At 29.1% G+C, this 25,593-nt stretch overlaps 8 protein-coding genes across 8 annotated transcripts; 3 read left to right on the forward strand and 5 right to left on the reverse strand.

Moving 5' to 3' along the window:
• Positions 1-101: 101 nt before the first annotated feature.
• OCT59_029574 (uncharacterized protein) lies at positions 102-1,415 on the reverse strand. The gene is made up of 4 exons (XM_025315641.2): positions 930-1,415; positions 829-857; positions 482-757; positions 102-396 (listed from the first exon to the last, which is right to left on the reverse strand). Exons 1-4 carry the CDS (start codon positions 1,365-1,367, stop codon positions 288-290), a joined length of 852 nt encoding a protein of 283 aa, XP_025182319.1. The 5' UTR covers positions 1,368-1,415; the 3' UTR covers positions 102-287.
• Positions 1,416-1,571: 156 nt separating this feature from the next.
• Positions 1,572-2,887, forward strand: OCT59_029575 (uncharacterized protein; the record flags this gene model as incomplete). Its single annotated transcript, XM_066144829.1, has 8 exons — positions 1,572-1,650; positions 1,772-1,907; positions 1,974-2,063; positions 2,153-2,277; positions 2,351-2,455; positions 2,506-2,557; positions 2,640-2,750; positions 2,824-2,887. The coding sequence occupies 8 exons, from the start codon at positions 1,572-1,574 to the stop codon at positions 2,885-2,887; spliced, it is 762 nt and encodes a 253-aa protein (XP_065994768.1).
• Positions 2,888-3,077: 190 nt separating this feature from the next.
• OCT59_029576 (uncharacterized protein) lies at positions 3,078-4,572 on the reverse strand (the record flags this gene model as incomplete). The annotated part of the gene is made up of 3 exons (XM_025315643.2): positions 3,078-3,603; positions 3,673-3,965; positions 4,077-4,572. The coding sequence occupies 3 exons, from the start codon at positions 4,570-4,572 to the stop codon at positions 3,160-3,162; spliced, it is 1,233 nt and encodes a 410-aa protein (XP_025182321.1). The 3' UTR covers positions 3,078-3,159.
• Positions 4,573-4,735: 163 nt separating this feature from the next.
• OCT59_029577 (uncharacterized protein) lies at positions 4,736-9,180 on the forward strand. Its single transcript, XM_025310449.2, has 6 exons — positions 4,736-5,069; positions 5,167-5,593; positions 5,681-6,469; positions 6,552-6,947; positions 7,032-7,333; positions 7,419-9,180. Exons 1-6 carry the CDS (start codon positions 4,795-4,797, stop codon positions 9,034-9,036), a joined length of 3,807 nt encoding a protein of 1,268 aa, XP_025182322.1. The 5' UTR covers positions 4,736-4,794; the 3' UTR covers positions 9,037-9,180.
• OCT59_029578 (uncharacterized protein) lies at positions 9,091-13,658 on the reverse strand (the record flags this gene model as incomplete). The annotated part of the gene is made up of 2 exons (XM_025315645.2): positions 9,091-13,219; positions 13,301-13,658. 2 exons carry the CDS (start codon positions 13,656-13,658, stop codon positions 9,537-9,539), a joined length of 4,041 nt encoding a protein of 1,346 aa, XP_025182324.2. The 3' UTR covers positions 9,091-9,536.
• Positions 13,659-15,022: 1,364 nt separating this feature from the next.
• Positions 15,023-16,444, reverse strand: OCT59_029579 (uncharacterized protein; the record flags this gene model as incomplete). Its single annotated transcript, XM_025315646.2, has 7 exons — positions 15,023-15,045; positions 15,132-15,183; positions 15,279-15,316; positions 15,384-15,765; positions 15,841-15,977; positions 16,068-16,266; positions 16,337-16,444. The coding sequence occupies 7 exons, from the start codon at positions 16,442-16,444 to the stop codon at positions 15,023-15,025; spliced, it is 939 nt and encodes a 312-aa protein (XP_025182325.2).
• A 254-nt stretch (positions 16,445-16,698) lies between these two features.
• On the reverse strand, positions 16,699-18,675 carry OCT59_029580 (uncharacterized protein). The gene has a single exon (XM_025315647.2). The coding sequence runs from the start codon at positions 18,615-18,617 to the stop codon at positions 17,082-17,084; it is 1,536 nt and encodes a 511-aa protein (XP_025182326.1). The 5' UTR covers positions 18,618-18,675; the 3' UTR covers positions 16,699-17,081.
• A 217-nt stretch (positions 18,676-18,892) lies between these two features.
• OCT59_029581 (uncharacterized protein) lies at positions 18,893-22,166 on the forward strand (the record flags this gene model as incomplete). Its single annotated transcript, XM_066144859.1, has 12 exons — positions 18,893-19,052; positions 19,143-19,309; positions 19,413-19,481; positions 19,567-19,671; positions 19,746-19,841; positions 20,492-20,643; positions 20,822-20,919; positions 21,029-21,149; positions 21,225-21,376; positions 21,458-21,536; positions 21,628-21,845; positions 21,925-22,166. The coding sequence occupies 12 exons, from the start codon at positions 18,893-18,895 to the stop codon at positions 22,164-22,166; spliced, it is 1,659 nt and encodes a 552-aa protein (XP_065994769.1).
• Positions 22,167-25,593: the final 3,427 nt, after the last annotated feature.

Raw genomic sequence — 25,593 nt, forward strand, 5'->3', positions numbered from 1 at the left:
GAAATAAAAAAATGATATTATATAAGTTTGTTTATAACTACCGGATATATTATTATTTATTTGTAACTTTATATTAATATTATAGTTTTTCACCTTACAATTACAAGTTTTTACAATATTTATTTTATTATAAATTCAATGGATAAAGGATTAAATCCTTTCAGAAATAAAATACTTATATAAACATATGTCAACAATAAATAATAATGAATTTCAAAAAAAATTATAAAAAAAGGGTAACCAAATTTGTCTCATATACAGTCACAGTATTTCCAGTATTTCCCATATTAAAATTTATGCACTTGATTTTGAGTATATCCAAGTTCTTTCAATATACCTTCAACGGGTCCTTGAGACCTATCACGTGCTTTTGGTCCACTAATATGACGCATCATCCTATAATAAAATCAAATTTTTTTACGAATAAGAACATATAATAATAATAATAATAAATTTATTAACGGAAAAAAATATGTCATACCCTCCTGGACCACAAACTAATACAAGAACATCATCACTTGGAGCAGGGATATTTTCTTTTACCATTTTCTGACTTACAAATCCAGTACCTTGCGTCCAATTTTCTTTTGGTGGATTATCAAGTGTATAATAAATTTTAAACTGTTCGGGATTTTCTTTCGATAATTGTTCCAACTCTTCATGAAGAAGAATATCTTCTTTTGCTATATTCGCATAAACTAAATATATTTTTGTTTTATCTTCTGGATTTCGAAGTATACAATCGATTAATTGATGCCTACGTTTTTTTTAAAAGTGTAAACAATTAGAATGTTGTCTAATAAAGAATCCAAGATTTTAAATACATACATTGGAGTTATCCCTGTTCCACCACAAATCTATGTTAAAAAAAAAAATTATTTAGTTTATCAAAGTAAAGTGATGAAAAAAAAGTATGTATATAAATATACCATTCCAATGTGTTTTTTCATATTCGCTTTATAAGGTAAAGTAACAATAGGACCTTTAACGTCAATCTTATCACCAACTTTCAAACTATGAACCAATTTAGACATATGTCCATTATCATATCTTTTTATCATTAAATCAATATGGTTTAATTCATCAACAAGACTAATTGGTGTATATGGTCTCATTATTTGTGAGGAATCATCTTTAAGAAGCACACAAGAAGCAATTGGAGATGGTTCTTTTAATGGTTTTGGAAATTTTAATCGAAATATACTTGTATTATGATTGTATGGTGTTATCTTACTAACAGTTAAAGGAGTATATTTTTCTCGTGTTAATGTTGATAATGAATTTTTTTTTGAATATTCAAGAGAAGTTTTGTAGAGTGCAAATCCACCCACTCCAACTATTCCTGTTATAACAACTTTTTTAAGCATGTTTGAATTATTAACTCTTCTTAACGATTAAAAAAAGAACTTTCGAACTTTTTAATCATACTAATCATTTCATATGATTTTTAAGCTTATCCTTGTTACACCAGATTGATATGTCGTTTTCACGTTTAAATTCTAACTTTTTTCCGTAAATCCGTAAAAAAAAAAAAATTCGAAATTCGAATCTGATTAACTCGATTCTCTACTATGGAACCCGATTTGTACTTGGAAAAAAGGACTACACTTGCTAGTCTTAATAGTTCATTCCAACAAAAATTTATATCGCGTAATTACTCCTTTTTATTTGCGTATCTTGAATACCTTTTTTAATAATTTATTATATAGACGAATATATTCTACTGAACTTTTTAGAATTATTACTTTTTTGACACTTATTCTTTTCACAGGTCCTTCAACACAAAATAATGAATTGAATCTTCCTCAACAAAAAAATGAATCGAGTTCTCAGGAAGATTTGAAATGTCATGATCGTATATATTTGATGCAACAAAAATCAGAGCAATATCGAAATGAAATATCAAGGTTAAATGAATTGTTAACCATTTTTGAGTGATCTGATTCAAATAAATTTATCGTGATTTAAGTTAGATTGAAAAAGGCAATCGATGTTCGGAAATCTACTTTATTATATAATGAACATATCACGAAAAGAAATAATGCTCTTGAAGAAAATTTATTGTTCGTAATAAATCTTATTTAAATTATTAAATTATTTTAAATAATATATTGATCTTATTTAATTGAAATTTATATTTATCAATTATTAGAAATGTATATGAGATTATAACAGAAAGTATTACTCATTCATTTGGTTCAATACGTGAAATCTATAATTTATTACGACGCGTGATTGATGATGATGATAAAGCTCTTGATAAAGCAAATGATGAAGGTAAATTTATGCGTTATTTTTACATAAGCATAAGAAATTTGATTTATTTAACATATGATATTAAATACTATAGCAAATAAAGCGATACAAGAAATCCATGGACTTTGTAAAAAGATAGATGATTTAAAACAACAAAATGGATTTCCTTGGAGAATATTAGATAATACGCGTAATCAAGGTAAAAATTAATAGTGGTTCCAAATTTTCAAAAATCACTAATGATATTAGATGAGCGCGGTACATTAGGTAAGGATGAAGACGTTATGGATGTAGATGTAAGGTACGGATGACGATTTGATTTAAATTTATTTAATTTATATTGATTTTATTGATTAATTTTACAAATTCTTTTTTTTTTAAAGTAACGATAAAGACATGATCGCAAATATAGATCTGAAATCTTTGTTAGAACAATACGATAAAACAGAATCTCTCGTTGATGAATTATCGAATGACCTTGAACAATTGGAAAAGTATTTAAATAATTTCTTAAATTAATTTTTTTTTTATTATTATTTATTAAAATATATCATTTTCTTCATTTAGTTCTAAAGATGAAATGATTTTATGGAAATTTTCTCACGCGAAAAATTCTTCAAATTCACTATAATCTTGTTCTTGTCATTATAAAATTCATCAACGATATTATTTGAACTCATACCAATATCCAATGTAACTAATGAGACGTAGATAATATATAATTAATACCTATCTGTATTCAATATTCTGTAAAAGAGTATTTATTGTGTTTATTTATAATTATAATAATATTATATTTTTATTTATTTTTTTGTTTTTTTATGTTGTAAATTATTTAATAATTAATAAATATTTTACATATACTATATATAATTACAATTAAGTCAAAGTAAAATAGATTTTTTATTCTTGTTTTTCCTCTAATGGTTGACTCTCTTGTTGATGTTCTTCACTGGCTGTCATGCGATGCCAAACATATTCTTGAGCAATTGTTTTAACAGCTAATTTTATCGCTTGAACCATTTTTAACTCAACCCATTCATTTTCTTCATGGGGAATATCTAACCAACTAACAGGTAATGCTTGTGAGACAGTCTTAAAGGTTAGTTTATGAGTTGGATCAGTGAGAACAATAACGTAAAATAGATATTTTTCAGAATCCGTTGATGTTTCGCTATTTGTTGGTAAAGAGCAAGGATTTGCTTTTGTGGGTTGAATTGCCATGAAAACGGGACTAGTTGTTGTTGGAATATCTCTTAGTAACTCTTGTTGATCTTGTTCTTTTATTTTTTCATTTATTGAAGGGGGTGGTTTATAATGTTTCTTGATCATTTGTTCAATATTAGCCTAAAAATGGTTAATTCTTATTAATCAATTATCATATAATCAGATAAGATATAAAAACCTTTTAATTACCTTTGCAATTCCACCAGCTTCAATAAAACCTTCACAAACATTTAATTCTCTGTGCACTTCATCTTCCGAATCATAACTTTTTGATTCATTGCCTTTTCTTACTACAATATCTCCACCCTCAACCTGTTCCATTATTTTCATAAATGCTCTATACACAAGGGATTCTAGTCCAACATATCCTACCATATCATGTGTTAACCATACTTCCACTATCTCATATTGTGAAATCGGAGGTACTACAGCATTGACTACAGTTGTAAGAGTACTTAATCCTAGATTTCTTAGATCAGTTCCTTTAAAATAATAATAAAGAATGTTAAATTATAATTCTAATAATAAAGATTATAAATAACCAACAAATCATTAAATGAAATGATTGAAAATGAATAATGAACATAATGAACCTATTTTTCCAATTGCTTCCTTATTTAGAATTCCGCGAAACTTTTCTTCAAATTTCTTAGTTCCTTCATTTGTACGTACATTTTCAACTGTAGCTAATGCTTCTTTAACAGAAGAATCAACAACAGTACTTGCTGTCTTATAAGCTGTAGAAGCTGATGCTAATAAACCTCCCCAAGACCAAGCTCCTTCTTGTTTTTGTTCTTGAGTTTCACTTGATATTTGTTGTTGGTTTTGTTTTTGTTGTTGTGGAGGTGGTTGTGGTGGCTGTTCCGGTTGTTCTGCCAAACTACTTTGATTATCTCCTCCTTTAGTCGAACTATTATTTTGAGCGTTTGCAAACTGGTCAAGAAAATCAAGAACTGATTGAGTATCAGCAGGTGGTTGTCCTCCTGTTTCTTGATTAGTAGCAGTTGTTTGAGAATAGTTATCTAATGTTTCAAGAAACTGAAGGACGTCTTCACCAGCATTTGAGGTTGGTGGTTTTGTTTCAGTCATTGTATGTACTTTTTTTAAATTTTTCTTGACGGGTAATGAAGAGAATTGTGTTCACCTGATCTACCTGATTTAGCATTTATCAATGTTTCACGTGCTTGTCTCAATTTTAGTCATGTGGCTGGTAACCTTAATAAAGGTCTCGGTGCTAATGCAGTAGTTCACTGCGGTTCTCCACCTTTACAATTATTTAAACATATTTTAATTTAGATTAATAATCGAAATATGAACCAAAGTCCAACAATTCATGTTCCAACAAAAAGGACAGACGAAGTTGATTGGGCAAGTCCTCTAAAAAGATATATTCAAACAACATATCAAGAGGATCCAGAAAAATATGCAGACGAGGCTAATTCAATTCACCGTCTAAGACAAGATATGAGAGGTGCTGGTAAGGATCTAACTGGAAGAGATTTATTATATCGATATTATGGCCAGTTAGAGTTACTTGATTTAAGATTTCCTGTTGATGAAAATCATATTAGAGTTTCTTTCACGTGGTATTTAAATAATTTTCATTATAATGAAATTTAATTTTTTTTTTACAAACGAATTTTTTGATGGTTTATATTTTGGAATTATATGAAATTATTTTAGGTACGATGCTTTTACTCATAAATCTACTTCTCAGTTTTCACTTGCATATGAAAAAGCAAGCACAATTTTCAATATTGCTTCTGTCTTATCTGCAATTGCTGCTTCACAAAATCGATCCGAATCTGAAGGTTTAAAACGCGCTTTCAATTTTTTCCAAGCTTCAGCTGGAATGTATACTTATATAAATGATAACTTTTTGCACGCTCCTTCAACTGATTTAAGTCGTGATACTGTAAAATTACTTTCACAACTAATGCTTTCACAGGCTCAAGAATGTTTCTTAGAGCAAAGTTTAGTGAAAAATAAACCTGCTTTGATAGCTAAATTAGCCGCTCAGGCTGGTTGGTCTTACGGAAATACTGTTGAAAATATGGGTGATCTTGTTAGTCGTAGCGTATTTGACAGGAGTTGGCTGACGATTTGTCAGGTACATCATAAAATATATCAAAATATTACAAAACTGATTTTATATCAGAAATTGCAGTAACCCAAAATTATTTTGACTTTGATTCAGATAAAACAAAAATATCTTTCATCTATTGCACAATATCAAAAATCTTTGGCTTGTGAAGGGGAGAGTAAATATGGGGAATGTGTTGGTCGTCTCAACATTGCGGAGACATTGGCTAAAGAAGCAAATAAACTTTCCAACAGTTTTGTATCATCCTTTTCACCAACTACAACTCAAACTCTCCCTCCAGATGCTGCAACTTCATTACAAGAACTTACAAAGTCAAATCTTGCATTGATTACGGAGAAAAAAACTTCTGCTACAAAGGATAATGATATTGTGTACCATGAAATTGTACCTCAAGAAAGTGTAATTCCGCCTATAGATAAGTTGAATGCAGTTAAACAAATGCCAATACAAGAATTATATGGAAATAATGAAATTCAAAAAGTTATTGGACAAGATATTTTCCATCGACTTATTCCATTATCAGTTCATGAATCCGCATCATTATATTCAGAAGAAAAGGCTAAAATAGTTCGTAGTGAAACTGAAAGATGTGATATTTCTAATAGCGAATTAGAAGCTGCTTTAGAATATATGAAATTACCAAAAATTCTTGGAAAATTTAAGACTAGTAATAATGATGAATCTAGATATTTGAATGAATTGGCATCACCCAGTCTTGAAGTTAAACAGTGGGCTCAAATGATAAAAACAGAAGAAGAACATAGTGGTACAATTTTAGAGTTACAAACAAATTTAAATGGTTTAAAAAATAGTGCGAAGGAAAGTTTAGATGAAATTTTTAAAACATTAGAAAATGATCATCGAGACTACGACACTATGAAGGTAAAAAATTTTTTGTATAATAATTCAATTCCCTTATTCCTAAAGTTTATTATAAATAACAATATATTACTTAATAATTTAGACAAAATATGGTGATTTATGGACACAGGCTTCACCTATTGCTTCTTTTCGACAAGACTTTCTTACTCATAGTAGTACACTTGAAAAAGCCGCAAATTCTGATCAACATCTGCTTCAAAGATATAATCAATATTTGAATGATATTGTGATTTTACAAAAAGGCGAAAATAGTGATGATTTAGAACAAATATTTGCAGAAGCATTATCACTTTCTTTAAGTAATGATACATTTGTAGGAGGTAGGAGAGTGAGTAACGCGGAAAGTTTGTTAGATGTAGATACATCGAAACCTGAAGAAGATATTAATACTAAATTACATAAAGTCGAAGAATGTTTAAGTAATTTAAATAAAATTAAAAAAGAACGAATGGATACATTAAATGATTTAAAAGATAAGGTTAAGAAAATTATCATCATCATTAATTATATTGATAAAAAGTTAATATGTATTTATAGTTATTATTTTTTTTTTATTATATAGACACATCAAGATGATATATCCCATCTTTTAATCCTCAATAAGAAGTCACAAAATATTGAACCACAACTTTTTGCAACTGAGCTTGAAAAATTCTCTCCATATCGTAATCGTATTACCGCTAGTATACATCATCAACAAGTTTTATTACAAGATTTGACAACTAATTATAAAAGCTTAATGGAAAATGATGATGCAAAAAAATTACAAACAAAATGGGATTATGCTGAACAAGGAAAAAGAGTTGTTTGTGATCGGTTGAGAAAAGCAAAAGATGGTTACCTTGAGGTTAAAGATGGCTTGAGGTAAACTCTTGACTTATTAATCATGATATTTTTGTTTTGTTATTTATAATTAAGACTTTTATAATAATAATGATAAAAATTATAGGAAGGGAATTCAATTTTATGCTGATTTGAATGATCTTATTGAAAATCTTTCCAAGAATTTACATCAAACTACAATAGCTCGTCAAAAAGAAAGTAGTGAATTATTACAGTCTATTCAAAATCAAGAACAGCAAAGAGTTAAAGATCAAATAAATAAACTAATATTACCAAATACGCCATCTTCTAATCAAGCAATAAATAGCTATGATTCTATAGCTCAACTGACAGAAGGAACAAATAAATTGACAATCAATCCTGCTATCAATTACCTCAATAACACATCCCAAACTTATGTACCGAGTATATCACCTATCAGAAAAGACTCGTACCCTACTGCTTCAGCACCTTATGTTCCTACAGCTCCTCCAAAACCATCTGCACCACCTGCTTTAGTAGGTCTGGGTTCTTCTAATAATTATTCAACCGGTTCTTCTCAAAGGTCAATATATATGGCAGACCCTTCCTCTCCAAAATCACAAGGCCCACCTATACCTCCTATACCTTCTGAATATCAGTCGCAGCAGAATAATATGTATAATTCACATCAACCGGCATCAATCTCTCAATTACAGCAGCTCCCACAACAATCACCATCAATTTTACATACTCACGGTCAGTATACAAGACCACCGCAACTACCGCCTCAACAACTATCGCAGCCACAACAACAATTACAACCACAACAACAGTTACAACAACCACCACAGTTACAGCAACCACCACCACAACAGTTGCAACAACCACCACAGTTACAGCAACCACCACCACAACAGTTACAACAACCCCCACAGTTACAGCAACCACCACCACAACAGTTACAACAACCCCCACCACAACAGTTACCACCACAACAACCACCGCAACAACAGCCATATCAACAACCACCGCAACAACTGCCATATCAACAACCACCGCAACAACTGCCATATCAACAACCACAGCTATATCAACAACCACATCAACAACAGCTACATCAACAACCACAGCAACAACATCTACATCAACAACCACCGCCGCAACTACATCATCATCTACCACCGCAACAGCTAACACCACAACAGCTACATCAGCTACCACAACAACAACCACAACAACCACAATCACAAGCTTCTCAATTTCAAACTTATCAACAACATGGTCAACAATCTTCTCAACAATCAAGACCGTCAAGCACATATGCTATACAAACACCACCTCAAACACCTCCACAACCAGTGCAGCCTTCTTACTCATCAACGAACTTCCAATACTCTCAACAATCATCACAACCGACGACAAATTTGACATCGTTGCCTTTAACTCCACAGTCACAACAAGTGCATACTCAATTTCGCCAACCATCATTTGATAATTATGCTAATCAGACAAATCAATACTATCCTAGTCAGCCATCATCAGGAAACCAATATCTTCCACATCAGTTATCACAAGCCCAAACTCAAGGATTCAATAATCATCCTCAAGCTCAACAAGCAAATTATCATCCTCATACTTCAGCAACACAACAAAATACTTACCAACAACATCCACAAGGGAATTTTCAACCTGCAACAAGTTATCCTGCTTATTCTTATAATCAACAAACTCAACAGCAAAGTAAATCATTGTTAGATGATTAAATATTATAATAGTAAAAGTATCGTGTTATGATAGTATAGAATATATATATATATACCTTGATATTATTTATTTATTTTTATTTGTGTACTACAATATTTATGAGGAAAAAAATGATATCGCATAATTATCAATAAATTAATTTTTTTTCATAAAAATAAATATTTTTTTTATAAAGTGCTTAAAAAATTGGTAAAAATAATACAATGAAAGAGTACAATCAATTCTATTTTTTTAAAAAAAACATAAAAATAATCTATACACAAAAAAATAATACAAAATAAAATAAAATAAAATAAATTGCTCATGTTATGAAAATTATATAAATAAAAAAATTTTTTTTTTTTTCTTAAAACAGATATTTAAGAATCCAGCTCTTTAAATAAGAATTTTTTTTTTAAAGAAAAAAAATCTATTATGCTATTTTAAGCAAATGCAAAAAAATATAAATATTAAGTATGCAAATTATCCTTGAAAATTTTTTCTGTAATGAAATTAATAGTTATTCATTAATATAAGAATCAGCAACTCCAAGAGCTCTCATAACCTGATCCAATTTTTCCTCTACAGTCATTTCACCAACAACACCAGTACCACCTGCACCAACTTCACCACCATACACGTAATGACTTTCTTCTCCATCCAAACTAACACCTCCAAAACCTCTTGACATTTCTTCTAATAATTTCGGTAATGGAACATCTTTAGCAAAATACACACTTGTCCTTGGCATATAATTTTCCTCACCATTTGATATTGTTGACACAGTTGAATTAATATTCTTTTCATTAGTTATCCTATTTGGACTACGTGAAGGTATTACATTAGGAGTTAAATATTGACCATGTTTCTGATATTCAGATGGTTGAAAAGAATTTGGAGTATCGTCAATATAAGAATCTAAATTATCATTTCGTTGTTGATCATTAAAAGATAATAGGGAAAGTTGATCATCTTCAAGGTCACGACCATAGTTTAATCTACCAAAATCTTGTGGCCATATTTGAGAGTAAGTACGTTCATTACCATTACTATCAACATTTGCACCAGCATAATAATAACTGTACCGATCTTTCATATCTTCACCACGTAAACCATTTACCACTTGCCATACGTAGGAACCGTCAGACATTTCTAATACTTCAACATGTTGTTGAGCCTCAAACTGTTGTCTCTTTGTGGTTTTAGTAGCAGTGGAATTACTATCACCTTCGTCATCACCTTCTTGATCGCTATAATTATAATAATCATATATACTTTCACCATAAGTACTATAAATACTTTTATTACCTATGGATTTTCTATTAAATTTACTCGATGATGATTTTAAAGAAGAAGTTATGCTGGATTTACTGGTACGTTTTGAGGTTTTTGATGCCATACTATTTCTATGGGGAGATGGTATGGGTGGTATTGGAATACCATAAGGTAAATCGATCATCGTATCTCTAGTATTAGGAGAAGGTATTGGAGTTGGAGGACGATCACGTATTGAAATTTTTTGTATGGGAATATTTAATAAACTTGAATTATCTGGTTCATCATCATTACTTGATGTATCTTTTGAATGAAACCATTGACGATCATCAGAAGCATGAATATTTCCATCAACAGGACTAATTTTCTTTTTTAAAGCAGACTTTGAAGGTGGAAGAGTTGGAGTGGAAGGAGCAGGATCTTCGGGTAAAGGAGGAAGAAAAGGTTTAGTTATGATAATAGTACGACGAATTATTTTACTGTGACTTTCTTCTTCTTCAATATTATTATTTGTTTGTGAATGATTGATATCACTATTTTTACTATTTCTACTAGTACTACTTTTACTACTACGATTACTAAATATAGACATCAAACGTGAAGAGGAAGCTTTACTATCTTTTGAATCTCTCTTTTCATCACTACCAGTATCGGAAATACTATTTTGACTCCCAGTAGAATATTTTATACGACTTTTATCCGGTTGACGTAATGGATTTCTCGGAGAGATTGGAGGTGGAGTACTTGTACTATCACTAAATGGAGTTATTGGACTACTTGGCACACTTTCAGATTCATTTGGAATGTCAGCATTAAATGAAAAAGAAGACGATTGAGAAGATGGACGAGAAGTTGTTAACTGATTTTCAAGTTTTCTATTACTATATCTTGTTACCATTTCCGCATGTCTTTTCAGTGCATAAATATCATACAATGGTTGTTGCCCTGTCCATTTATCACTATTATTAATCGGAGTACTTAACCTATCACCTGGAATATAAACATCATCCCCATTGAGTTGTTGCTGCTGTTGATCATTATTCATAATAAAAGTAAAATTATTCCTTATATCTTGTTTCAATTTATCATCGGGTTTATCTTTTTCACGTGTGCTAAATGCACGTCTTTTTCCAAATTCAAGGCCTCTTTTTTCATTATTAATAAATTTTTGATTTAAATTCTCATCGGAAACAAACTTACGAGACAAATTTTCATTAGAAGACCTCAATGACGTACGTTTCTTTCCAAAAAGATTAGATTCACTATCACTAGTAAAAACGTCTTTTATCCTTCTTAACGATTTACCAATACCAGTTTCACTTTCACGTTTTTTACGAAGTTTATCATCATCTGATTGTCCTACTAATTGTACTATTGGTATCGTTTTAACATTAGATGAAGTAGAAACCAATTGTGGTCCCGATATATTTTTTAAATTCTTCTTTGACCATTTCCTCATCGGACCTTGTTTAGTATGGAACTGATGTTGAGGTAACAATTGTTGTTGTGGAATCACATTTTGAACTCTTCTCATGGCCATTACTTGATGAGCAATATCAGATTGACCAGATGCTATTAGTGTATCAGTGAGAGATAATGGAGGTGGTTGTGGTTTTGGTGGTGGTGCTGTACCTCCACGAGATGGTCTCTTTTGTAAATTAACATTATTATTTTGCATACTTGCTATATTGGTCATATTCGAAATCGATATTTCTGGTTGAATTTCAGGTTGAATTTTAAATTTGTTCTTCTCGTCATTCTTTACAGAACTATTTTTCAGGTACGATGTCTCGGTTATATATGAATTTTTATTAATTTCGTTTTCTGCTTCATCATCACCTTCATTATCAATACTATCATTATTACTAATAATACTGTTACCATTAACACTCTTATGATTATTACTACTATTATTACTATTATTACTATTATTGCTAATATCAATATCTATGGTCTTTACTGTTCTAATTCTTTTCAATGACGAACCTATTGTAGATGTGGTAGATGCTCTATCTAAATTATAAATGTTTTCCTCAAGATTCCTTAATGAATTAATACTAGGTGATTTTTTTATTGGTGATTCCATTATATCTTCATCATTGACTGATGATCCTCCGAAAGAGCGAAGAGATGTTTGTGATAAATTTTGTGTATTATATAATGGAGAGCTGGGAGAAAGACTTGAGGATGAATGAATCTGAAGATTATACAATCCTTCTGATAATTTATCTAATGGAGAACGTGGAGATGCAGGTTGAGGAAATGAATCTGGTTCATTATTATTGAAATTTGTCGATCGTGGCGTTAATACTATTGGTGAAGTTTTTGTAGGTGAAATTTGTCGTGGTACTAAATTTGATAAGGATAATTTTGATGGGGATAAATTATTATTTTTGGAAAGTGTAGTAAATTCATTTTGCCATGAATACCCTTGTGGAACTTGTAATAATGATGGTGGTCGTGTTCTTGGAGGTTTAGGTCGATCCTTTATAGGATTTACTAATAATCCATTTGAGGATATTCTCTTTGAATTCTTTACAGGTAACATATTAATATCTTCATTTATAATATTAATTTTATCATTTTTATTGTCATTTTCGTTAAAGCTCTTATTATTATAATTATCATCAATATTATTATTTACACTAGTAGTACTTTGAATTCTAATGGAAGAATCATAAAATATTCTAGCATTTGATAAAACCTCCTGATTATGATGATGATGATAATGAAGATCATTATTGTTATCATTATTATTATTATTATTATCCTTATCAATATTAATGTAATTATTACTTATTGATAAAGTTGATACCGAAGTATTTACGGACGTTGGTGGAGTAATTGATGATATTGTAGATGATGAATTTCCTGACATTGATTTTTCCTCATTTGGTATTTCAACCAAACTGCTTAACGGTGATCGTCCTATATCAGAAAGTTAAAATATGAGATGAAATAAAAAAGGATTATAATTATGAAAAAAAAAAAACAATAATTTCTCTTTACCTTTCATTTTTGATACTTCATTAATGGTAGTGATATTATTATCGAATTTCTCATTATTAATTTGAGAATGTGAAAGAATAGTTCGAATATCAGGAGATTCTTGCGTGATAGAAGTAATTTTTGACGTATCATTATGATTATTTGTTTTTTCTCCTCTACGTAATACACTGAAACGTTTTGTCAAAGTGGGAAGGATGAGTGAAGTACGAAAGTCTGAGGGAGGAAGTGTAGGCAGTGTAGGCAGTTCACCAGTAACAATAGTTGTACTAGTCGAGATTTGACTTTCTTTAGTAGTGAGGGAGTTGTTATTATTATGTTCTAGTTTTTTCAAATCTTGCTTTTTTCGAAAACGGTGCATTATGGTTATTTAAACTTATTTAAATTATAAATATTATTTTTTATAAAAAATACGCTATTGTTGGATTTTAAGGAAAGCGAGTGTATAAAATAAGGAAGGAAGTTTGATAAGCTGAAATAAAGGGGGTTGAGGAGGAGGGAAAAAAAAAGGTAAAATAAAAAAAAATAATATAATATGTATATAATAAAGTTTTTTCTACCCGAATCTTTTTAATCTATTATTTATGTATATATATGTACAATACTTTTAATTAAAGATAAATTTATGTGTGTGGTGATTTATTTAAATTAAACTACAAAAAATGGTTAAGCACATTTTTACTGTGTACTAACTTTATATACAATAAACGTACCACGATTACATTTAATTGCATAAAAAAAAGGATTAAGCCCATTTATGATTTGTTTGCCAAACAGATTCAGAAATCTACACTCGATTTTTTCTCATTGAATTTTATTATTTTTTATTTTTTTTTTTAATATAAATCATATATTCAATATATCGAATTCAATTATTCAATAAAAAAAAAAAATTTTAACCAGAATTAGAAAAAAGTCAAACATTTTTAAAACCAATAAATAAATTAAAAAAAAAATTGGGACGAAAAAATGATTAAATTTATTGAAACATGTGACTGATCAGAAATTTCTTTTTAAGGTTAGTAAAAAAAAATAGCCGAAAAATTGTGAGACCTCACGTCTTGATAATACTTTTCTAATGTTTCTAATGTTTAAACCAATAAATTTTATAGAAATTTGAAACCTTTTTTTTTTTGTTTTTTCCTATTTACAACATAAATATATAAATATTTTCATATGCTTCAAAAAAAAGTATTACACAATTTTTAACTATTTTATTATTATTATAAAAAATGTTTTTTTTTTAATACGTAATAAATAAATAAAAAATAAAAAATTTCGGAATATCGGGAAAAATTTTTTTTTATTTACTGCGCTTACTTTAATATGCAAGAACATCCATGATTCGTACATATTACATACGCACAATGCCTATCGGGTAAATTACCGAATTTCCAAACAAAGAAAAGAATCATTGAACAAAATCCTAAAAACAGGATAGTTTGAGAAAATCATTATTTTTTGAATCACAAATTGAAAATATTTATTTATTTTATATTTTTCATTATCTTCTTCTTTTACCTGATTTATATTATAACAAAAAAAAATATTTTTTAAATAAAGAAATTTTTTATAAAATTTGTGAAAATTATTGAACGAATTAATTTATGATTTAATGAATAGAATTATAGAATTAATAAGATAACAAAGGTTTTTAAGGTTTTTTTTTTAAAAAAAACATTAATATCTAAAATATTCGGCCAAATTTTTTTAAATTCTGATTGGTCAAAAGATGATACGTTTTTGTCCTAAAACAGGGTACGGATATTAGTTAGTAAATTAGAATAAAAGAAAGATACGCCGAAATTCTATCGTATATTGGCCGTGGAAATACCTTTTATCGTATTAAACGCCGAGAAAGCAATATATGAATGCATCTTCGTCGTCTATTATATAATGAAAGTCGGAATGAAAGAAAATTAATATCCAGTTTAAAAAAAAAGGGCGATAAGTTAAATTAATTAATTAAAAAGTTAATCACGGGGTTAATATAGTCCCAATATAGATAAGAGTCCGGATCTGAATTAATATTGTTTAAATTAGTATTAATTCATCGTAATAATTTATTAATAAATATTTTACTCACCATCACAAACCCTGTATTCACTAATATTCATTCTTTCAACACAATTTTCATTAAAATTTGATAATCTTAATCTTTTACTAACATCCCCATCCCTAACACGCATCCATAAATTTTGAAAATCTGATAAATAAAGTTTGGTCTTCCCTAAAAATCTTAAATTAAACTCGGTCACCCTTAAGACTAATAAAGTATTATGTAAAAGTGTAATCTTTCTGTCGATTAATTGTGTCACATTTTTATTTAATTTCGTTTTATCAGGAAGTAAAGAAAAATCAAAGAAATTATTTATCAATATATGTTTGACTCCTAAATTCGAGAGTGAAACCCATTGCTGATAAAGATTTGCGACTACTTTTATTGGATTAGTAGTTGGATCATTTATCTGTCATAAAGGAAAGCAGTGAGAACAATAAGAACATTGAGTGAGTGACGATGAGAAGAGAAAAAAATCTCTTACATAATCATTTCCGAGATACTCTACGATAAATAAGGTCTCATTAAAATTCATTCCATTACGTACAACATTTGTTAAATATTTCTCAACTTGTTGTTTAATACCACTAATTGATATATTATTAAATTCCCCACTAAATCCTGAAAAAATATAAATAATATATAAATAATATTAAATAATATGTATAATATGTAAATATTATTTAATTATATACATATTTAGATACATACCTGGAACGAAATTTGAATCAGAAGTTGCCCCTCCAAATGCATAATCTTCAATTTGTGCTTCCAAGAACTGTGATAGATATTCTACCCAAGTTAATCCATTACTAAATCTCCCTTGAAATTTATAAATTGATGAAGGTGGATAAGTTTGATTACTTAGTTTCCATTCGTTTCCATTATCTACATTATTGTCTCCGAATACCTAAATAATTGAAAATCACGTGATTATTATTATTTTTTTTTTTACACGTCTTTATTTCTATATAACTTACGACTATTTTATTGAAATTTTGTGTTCCTTGGGATTCAACTTTAATAATAATAGTATTAATAAATAGTATCACTATAATAATTATAAATTCGTTCCTTTTCATCATCATAATAATTAATGGGTATTTTTTTTTTAAAAAAAAAGGTAATAATTATTTAATTCATTCTGCTCCCTTTATATTAATGATTATCGGCATTTGATTATGTGGCATTTACTTTGAAAACTTTGCCACAATCGAATCTTTCGCAAATAATTCTGCCACATCAATAAAAAAGTATTTTTTTTACTGAGGCTTTAATTATTGAAAATTGTATTTATCTGCTAAAATTAAGTAAAGTGAGGCTTGCGTAAAAAAAAAAAAAATTTCACGTATAAAAAATATTTTGAAATTTATTAATAATAATATAACCTATAAAGTACATACATATTTTAATAGCATGCATATACAGTATAATAATAATAATAATAATAAAATAAATATATATATAATGTTCATATTGATTGTATATAAATTCTGTAATTGAACTGACATAAATTCTTAAATTTTCAACTTTTATTATTAGTTATTCACTCTCACTTAAAATAGAAAAAATTGTGATTAATTAGACTCCAACGACAATTGTTCAAAGCTATAAAAAAAAAAAGATGAGATTAGTTAGCTTCCAACGTCATAAAAAAAATTGTTGTTGCTAAAGTTTTTTATTTTAACGTTTAAAAATTCATTATTATTATTGGAGAAGGTTCGTTTAATTTTCATAGTAATCTTCCCCAATTTCATCATTTTCCCTGTTATTAAATATATTCGTGTTTCTAACAAGAGCTTCATCCACAGCATTTAGAAATTCTTGGATACCAGAAATATATTCGGATCCAAGTCTAGGTGGTGTACTACAAGGTGATGAAAACCCACTTGTGCAATCCATAGAACCTCTACTAGGTAACAGAACAGGACTACTGTCATTACTTGATGAATATGACAACATTTCATAGCCAGGTGAACCTACTGATGCGTTATCAACATAAGTACTATTTGGTTCGGGGAATTGTAAATCAATTCCTCCATAATTTTCCTCTATTGGTGGTATATTTTCACCATAAAAAATTTCCTCAAGTTCAAAATGTGGACTATTTGGATCAATACCCAAATTTTCCAACATATTTTCAATTTCATTTTTTTGCATTCCACGAGGAAAATTTACAATCAACTCGCATCCATCAATTTTAATTTCAAAATCTCCGTGACGTAATAATGCTCCTAATATGGAAATAACTTCAGTCATGTGATCATGTTGCATTTCCACAATTTCTTGAAGATGTTGAACGAATGATGAATTTAATTGTGAATTACGTTTTTGAGAAACGTAATCATTCCTACGTTGTAAAAGATAAGATAATACACTTGTAGTAGAATTAATACTGTTTGTACTATTAGATAACGAAATTGAGTCATCAATATTCCAGAAATTTGATGAACTAAGGATGATAGACATATAAACTTGAACATCTTCGTTACTATTGAAAATTAATTCTGGAACATTTTCTACGGTTTTATTCTCTTCTGATGATTTCTTTATGCTTGATCTACGAACAACTCTTGGCTTGTTCTTATCATCTTCAATAACATTTGAATTCTTGACTATTTCAAGAATACCTTTATTATTACTTTGAACGAAAAGTTTCTTTCCCTTTACTTCCTTCTTTCTCTCTGCTTTTTGGTTCTTAATAAAATTAAATTTATTATTATCCAAACCTTCTTCTTTTTGAATCCACAATGAACCAGATTTAGCAAAAGCCGAAAATGGTTTTAAACTCAACTGAGAAAGTATTGTTCCACCACTACCAGTGCAGTTATTCAACATTGTAGGTTGAATAGTAGAAAAGTTTCTAGTTCCGCAACGACCGATTACATTTCTAGTCCCAGCTGGATGTATAAAAGCGTGTTGAGAAATTAACCCTAACCCTTGAGGCTTACATAGGCGCAGAGGTGTTTGTGAGAAGACGACAGGAATTGGAGCAGGTTGAGGAGAAAGTATTTTAAAAATCGAAAAGTTTTCAAATATAAATTTACTAAGTAGTGGTTTTTCCAATGTTTTATTTGAGTTTGAGAAATTGTTGACTGCAATTTGTTTTGGTATTTCAGACACTTGTTGTTTTGATTTAGTAAAGTTAGTGATTTGCGAATTTCCACCAGAATGTGTTGTATTGGACTTTGGTCCTTTAGTCCCCAAAGTCGTTATTAAACGCTCCAGAGGCTCGACCAAAGCCTTCGTTTTCTTCCACATGACGTCGTTCGAATTTTTGTCGAACGAAATTGAGGAAGAAGACCTATCTGTATCTTTTGAGTTTCACAAGATGACAAATTATCACTTAAATAACGTATAAACGTAATCTCGTGACCTCCGGCTGAATTATAATTTGTGGCTTAATTAAAACCCATCGATTTTATTTGAATTATAATGTACAGTACACGCATTTGATTTTTCTTTAAAAAAAGAATTTTTTTTTTTTAAATATACTAAAATCACTAATTTGAATAAACTCAATATTTATGGCTGCAATGACCGTTTCGACTTCGGAAACAATGCCATGGGAAGATGTTAAGTTAGCTCAGAACGATTCAAATACTGGACTTCTAAATGGGCTAAATACGCCTCCGCAAACATTTGCAGAGAAGGGAGAAAAAATGGATACTGAAGATATAAGTGGTAATGGTATAGGTAGTGAAGGCGTTAACAGTCCACAAATACATTCAGCTGTTACTGTTGGATCTGCCAACGAAGCTAGAACTAGCCAATCACCTGTTCCAGGAGATACCATCAGAAGTGGTTATTCAAGGAAATACGCAAATAGACACGGTCCTGGTTACGGTAATAACGTAAATGCACAAAGAGCAGTTTTTGATGGTAAAAGAATGAGAAAGGCTATTCAAAGAAGAACCGTAGATTTCAATTGTTCTATTGGAAAATACCAACAGGTAAAGTAGAGCAATATTTTTTAAAAAATGGGGATCAATTTAACTAATTTAACTGAATTATCTAATGAAAAATAATTTATTTTTTTTTTTAAATGAACATTAGGATAGAATATGGATTCGAGATCAAAGAAGTATGAAACTCCTGAGACCCAAGGCAGATTTTATTATAAATGTAATTTTCTTTAGTAATTACGTTTACAATAATTGATTTAATTAGATTCGCATTAACCATTATTTTTTTCACATGGTTTACTTAGCTTTTACCACCGTCAGCGTATTTGCATAATCCAGTAAATGCAGTAGCGACAAAATATGTACACACGTCAACAAACAAAAATCGATATCCAGTTAATGTTGTCCGGGTATGTAGTAACTTTATAATGAATCTTTCACGTGATTTTATGAAAGAATTTTAATCAATCAAATGTTTTCATAGTGGACACCCGAAGGAAGACGTTTAATTACAGGATTATCAAGTGGCGAGTTCACATTATGGAATGGATTGACTTTTAACTTTGAGACTATTTTACAGGTATTTACAAAATTTTATCATTATTTTTTTTCCTACTTATGTGTTCTTTTTCGTGAAGTCTGCTTGGTTGAGATCAAGTTTCAGCTTATGAAGAATGAAGAAAGCAGAAAGTTTAGCGCAATTTCTTTCTCTTATGATGTAACCTTGTTTACAAATTTTAATAAATTTAATAAAAAAAAAATTATTAACCCAAATATAACATGTTTATTTTCTACAATGAAATTTCATAAGTATATGGAAGAATTCGCGTTGTAATCTTTCAACTTTCCTTCACTGAGAGACAATTTATCTTTACTTCGATAGAAGTTTCATTAATTGTAGTTAGCTTATTAAGATAAGAATTTAATAAAATATATGAAGAGAGTAATGTGGAAAGAAATAAAGATATTAAAAACATCATATGTTTTTCCATAGTCCTCTACTTTATATTGTTCAATTGTACTTTTTATTTATAATGATCGAGTAAAATTATATATAAACAATTTACTCTTGATACACTTTGATTTACCATGATTATTTGTCTTCTTTTTTTTCTCGTTCCCCTACTTTCCTTATCATAATCTTTATCCTTCGTGATCAATCATTTCGATCTTTTGGGTAAAAAAAAAATCCCATCCATTCGATAATGTTATAATAAAAACAAAATAAAGGCACATGAATCAGCAGTACGAGCGATGAAGTGGAGTCATAACGATAATTGGATGGTAACGGCAGATCACAAGGGTATTATAAAATATTGGCAATCCAATATGAATAATTTGAAGATGATCGAAGGTCATAAAGAAGCTATACGAGATTTATCGTGCGTAATATTATTATTTTTAACAAATAATTTATATGTATTTTTTTTCAATTTATTAATAAAGAAATCCTATACAAATTTTATAATTGAATATTAATATCTTATTTTATTTTTATTTTTTTTCTTTATCTTAAATTTTTTCTTATGTCACGACAAAAAAAAAAATACCAAATTATAGTTTTGCGCCAACCGATACAAAATTTGCTACATGTTCAGACGATAGAACTATTAAAATATGGGACTTTAATGAAGGAATTGAAGAAAATGTTTTATCCGGTTGGTATTACATTTATATTTAATAGCGAATGTTACATAATCTGTTGGGGCTTATGATTGACGCTTCAAATCATTAAATCTTTTTTTTATTCATGATTTTTTTTTAAAGGACATGGTTTAGATGTAAAAGCTGTTGATTGGCATCCATATAAATCTTTATTAGCATCAGGATCCAGGGATAGTCTTATAAAATTTTGGGATCCCAAATCCGGAAAGAATGTCGCCACTTTGTAAGTTCACGCGTTTTTATTAAATAATTTTAATCTTTTCTATTAACATCTTGACTAAACGATTTTTCTAATTAGACATGGACATAAGAATAATATTCTTGGTTTACAATGGAATAAAAATGGTAATTGGTTAGGAACCGCATCAAGAGATCAATTAGTCAAAGTTTATGATATTAGAACGATGAAAGATTTACAAACTTTCCGTGGGCATAATAAAGAAGTGTGTTGTAAGTAAATGAATAAACATTTTTTATTAGTTTGCAAGAATAATAAGTATAATATATCTGATCAATTTTTAAATTCATCAGCGATTACATGGCATCCATTCCATGAGAAATTGTTGACTACGGGCGGATCAGACGGGTGTTTGATGAACTGGATTGTTGGGTAAATACTACTCATTTGATAGAGTGATTTTAAGCAAATTTTAAATACAAACAAGGATTAATACTTAAATTCATTGAATTTTTATTAACAGGCAAGATGAATTGGTTGAATCAATCGAATATGCTCATGATCAAAATATTTGGTCACTTGATTGGCATCCGATAGGACATATTTTGGTATCAGGTTCAAATGATCATTCGACGAGATTTTGGACAAGAACACGTCCTGGTGATACATCTCAAGAGAAATTCCAGGTTAACAGGCCAAAAATGGATGAGAATATGTCAAAGGAATCTGCCATAGATGATGGTATAAAAAGTTTTTCTCATATAGTCTTAAATTTTAATAACATGATAAGTAATTCCTATTCTCCTTCTTTTTATAACAGAATTAAAAATGCCAGGTGTACAATTATTCAGTCGTTATAATGGTGTTGATGGTAGTGGAGATAATTTAGATGTGGTTAATGATGAATTTATTAGAAGTGAAGAAAGGTTAATTAATGATCAATATTTAGCAGATCCAATGGATACTAGCTTTATGAGCACAGAATTACCGTTACCACATTCGCAAGATAAAGACTATTTATTTAACATAAAGCAACAACAATTAAATAGTCTAATTAAATAGATATTTATAATTGTATTTTAATTTTATATTTGTAATATTTTTTTTTTTTTTCTTTCATAAAAATAAAAAAACCCCCAAATAATAAAATTACATCATTATATAGATATACACATAAGCATATACATTATGCTGAGTATATAATATATAAATAATACAATTGTGTGATAAAATAAGTGGAACACATGACAGGTTTAGAGAATTGAATTTATAATGAATTGTACAAATGTACAAATCAAACAATTTATTAAATCATCGTATTTATAACGTATTTATAACTACCGTTGCAAGTCCGGGCAAAATGCCTTATGACCACGTGGCAGACAATGCCAATAACAAATTTTCATATTTGCGTCCTTCGTTTCGTTCTGAACCAATTAAATTAAAAATTATGTAATTTAGAAACATGCTTTCTATTGTTCAAGTCTCACACTAATTCAAATATATTAACAGTTAACTATTCCAAAATTTTTGTAATATGATCCAATCCTTCAATTGGATTAGTAATATCATTCTTATTATTCTTTAAAGTAAAAATAATTGCAAATTTTTGAATAATTTGATTAAATTACTTTTGTTATTTTTTTTAAAAAAAAATATGAGAATGATAAAAAAAAAGCCGAACGGAATTTATCCAAAAATGGCTCTTTTGTTCTTGATAATATTTATTTTTGAATATATCAAATGACTCTGATCTTCTGATTTCCAAAGTAAAAACTAAGCGATTTTGTTTCTGTTCTATCCAATCGTTTGTTCTATATTCGCATTGGTTGGATTTCTCAATTTTTGTCATCATTACAAAAAAGGTTAATTTTTAACTTGGAGAATTACTAAATATAAATAATCATTTAGTAATCACTCCATTAAATAAACATTACATATCAGGTTTGAAAGTTTATTATTTAAAAAATAATTAATTCTATTGGTAAAATAATAACCAGTAAAGTAATTAAAAAAGTGGAGGTGCAAAATGATCTGCGTTTAGGCAACATGGAAAATTGCATTAATCTACATGGAATAGAATCGATTCCAATCACTACTTAATTCTATTAATCTAAATAAATTAAACCAATTGCAAAAAAAAAAAAAAATCCTTATATTTAAATTTCAAAAAGAAAAAAATAAAATTGTCAAATTAAATCAAACTTTTTATTATAGAAATTTAAGAAAGAAGTAATAAGGAAATATTATTTTGAAGTTAATATAATAATAATATATAGCAGTTATTTTTTGTCTTTTAATAAAGTGATAATAAAGTGATATAAAAAGTTGTTAGAGATAAATATTATTGTAAAATCATATTGCAATTACTGCAATTGCAATTACGCAATGTTGTAATGAACTAGCAAGGGTATTTGTTCATGGCCATGGATCTTACTGTTGGTGTGGTTACATATATTATTATGGTGTGACAATTAATGAGCGACAATTAGAGTTTTTACATATAAAAAAATTCCGCGTTCACAGAATAATTATAAAATTGAAGAACAACTAGGAAGTGCCACTACACTACGTGAGTACGTGACAAATTACTAACCCTAATCCCCTTACCCTAAATCCATGAATCCGGCTACCATTTTCTGGAGGCGACGCTAGGTTCGTCGCCTATACTATCCAGGTCAAGATCACGTAATACATTTTAGTACTACATATCTACTTTAGGTGATAAAACGTTCACATTAGTCAGCCAATTATATTCAATTGTTTGCAACTGTTAGCGGATGGATTTTTACGCGTCTCAATTCACAAAAAATAAAAAAATTTAAATTGTATATATTTTTTTAAAAAAATGTCTACCTTTTCTACTCGAAACAAAAAGAAAGCAAATGCACCATCTTCTTTTGAAAATCAATTGGCTCTTTTGCAAGATAGTGAGAGCGCCAATGGTAAGTAAAACGCGACCGTTTACGTTAATAATTCAAGTTAATTATTAAAACTATTTTTTGTTCGCTATAGCTGAAAAAGCTCACCAAGTTTGGACACGTCCAAGTGTGCCAAATATCGACCCTAATCGTGACTCTATAAGTAAGTAAGATATTTATAGTCTATCATTCGACATCAGACATTCACATTTAATGTTTCCATAGTATTTCAGCAAATTGAAATCGACGATACCATCGATCCCGAATCAAGAGAACCAATAATCCGAATGTTCGGAATTACGGAGGTACATCAGAATGAACGATTTTGCTAAGTCTCCTGTCTCTGTTAATAACGATTTTTCCTCGATAGATTGGAAATAGCGTTCTTTGTTATGTCACGGGATTTCGTCCATATTTTTATATTCCAGCACCAATTGGTTTCAAAGAAAATGATTTATCTAATTTACAAAAACAGATCACGGTAATTGTATAATAAAATCTTATTTGAACTTTTTTATTTATTTCTAAACTTCAAATAATAATAAGTAATATGTTTAGCGCGCTATTCAACCGGAAAATAGTTTAAAGAAGCCAATCGAAAGAATTGAACTTACTTTTAAAGAGAGTATATGGGGTTATCATGGAAATAAAAAGAGCCAGTTCCTCAAAATTATTTTTAGTGAAGTGAGAGCTATGAATGTTGCTAGACATATCCTTTATAATCTAATCTTCCGTTTTTCGTATTAACAAATAAATATGATAAATAATCCTTAACACCTTGTACGCCTCATTGAGGATGGAGCTATTAAATATAACGAACGGCAACTTCGAGAAATGACATTTGAAAGCAATATCAGTTATGTCTTACGATTCATGATTGATTGCAAGGTTTTCATCTTATATTATCATTTTGCAAATTTGTTATCTACGAACTAATTTCTCATATAGGATTGTTCTGATTAGGTTACTGGAGCAAATTGGATAGAACTACCACCAAAAAATTATAATTTGCGTACTAATTCGCTCGAGACATCTACTTGTCAACTGGAAATTGATATAAAGTAATACTTGTGTAGATAATTTCATTTATGTTTTAATAAATAAATAATTTATTAATTTTTATAACTGCTTAGATACGACCGATTTATTAGTCATCCTCCTGAAGGCGAATGGTCAAAAGTAGCTCCATTGCGTATTCTAAGTTTTGACATTGAATGCGCAGGTCGCAAGGGCATTTTTCCTGATCCCACAGAGGACCCAGTTATTCAAATAGCCAATATGGTTACGAGACAAGGTCACTTTTTCTTATAGATGTAAATTGATTTAAATAATAATTAATTAATCCGTTATTTAATTACACTTTATAGGTGAAAAACATCCTTTTATCAGAAATGTCTTTACCTTAAATTCTTGTGCTCCAATTGTTGCAACTGATGTCATCGAATGTTATGATCAAGGGAAGATGTTGCAAGCATGGAGAGATTTTGTAATCGAGGCATGTATATTGTTATGTCAACTTATATCATGTGATTTGATAATAATCTTTATATTGATTGTTTTTAATAGGT

The sequence above is a fragment of the Rhizophagus irregularis genome, chromosome 9 (genome assembly GCF_026210795.1).
Source record: "Rhizophagus irregularis chromosome 9, complete sequence".
Taxonomy (NCBI): Eukaryota; Fungi; Glomeromycota; class Glomeromycetes; order Glomerales; family Glomeraceae; genus Rhizophagus; species Rhizophagus irregularis.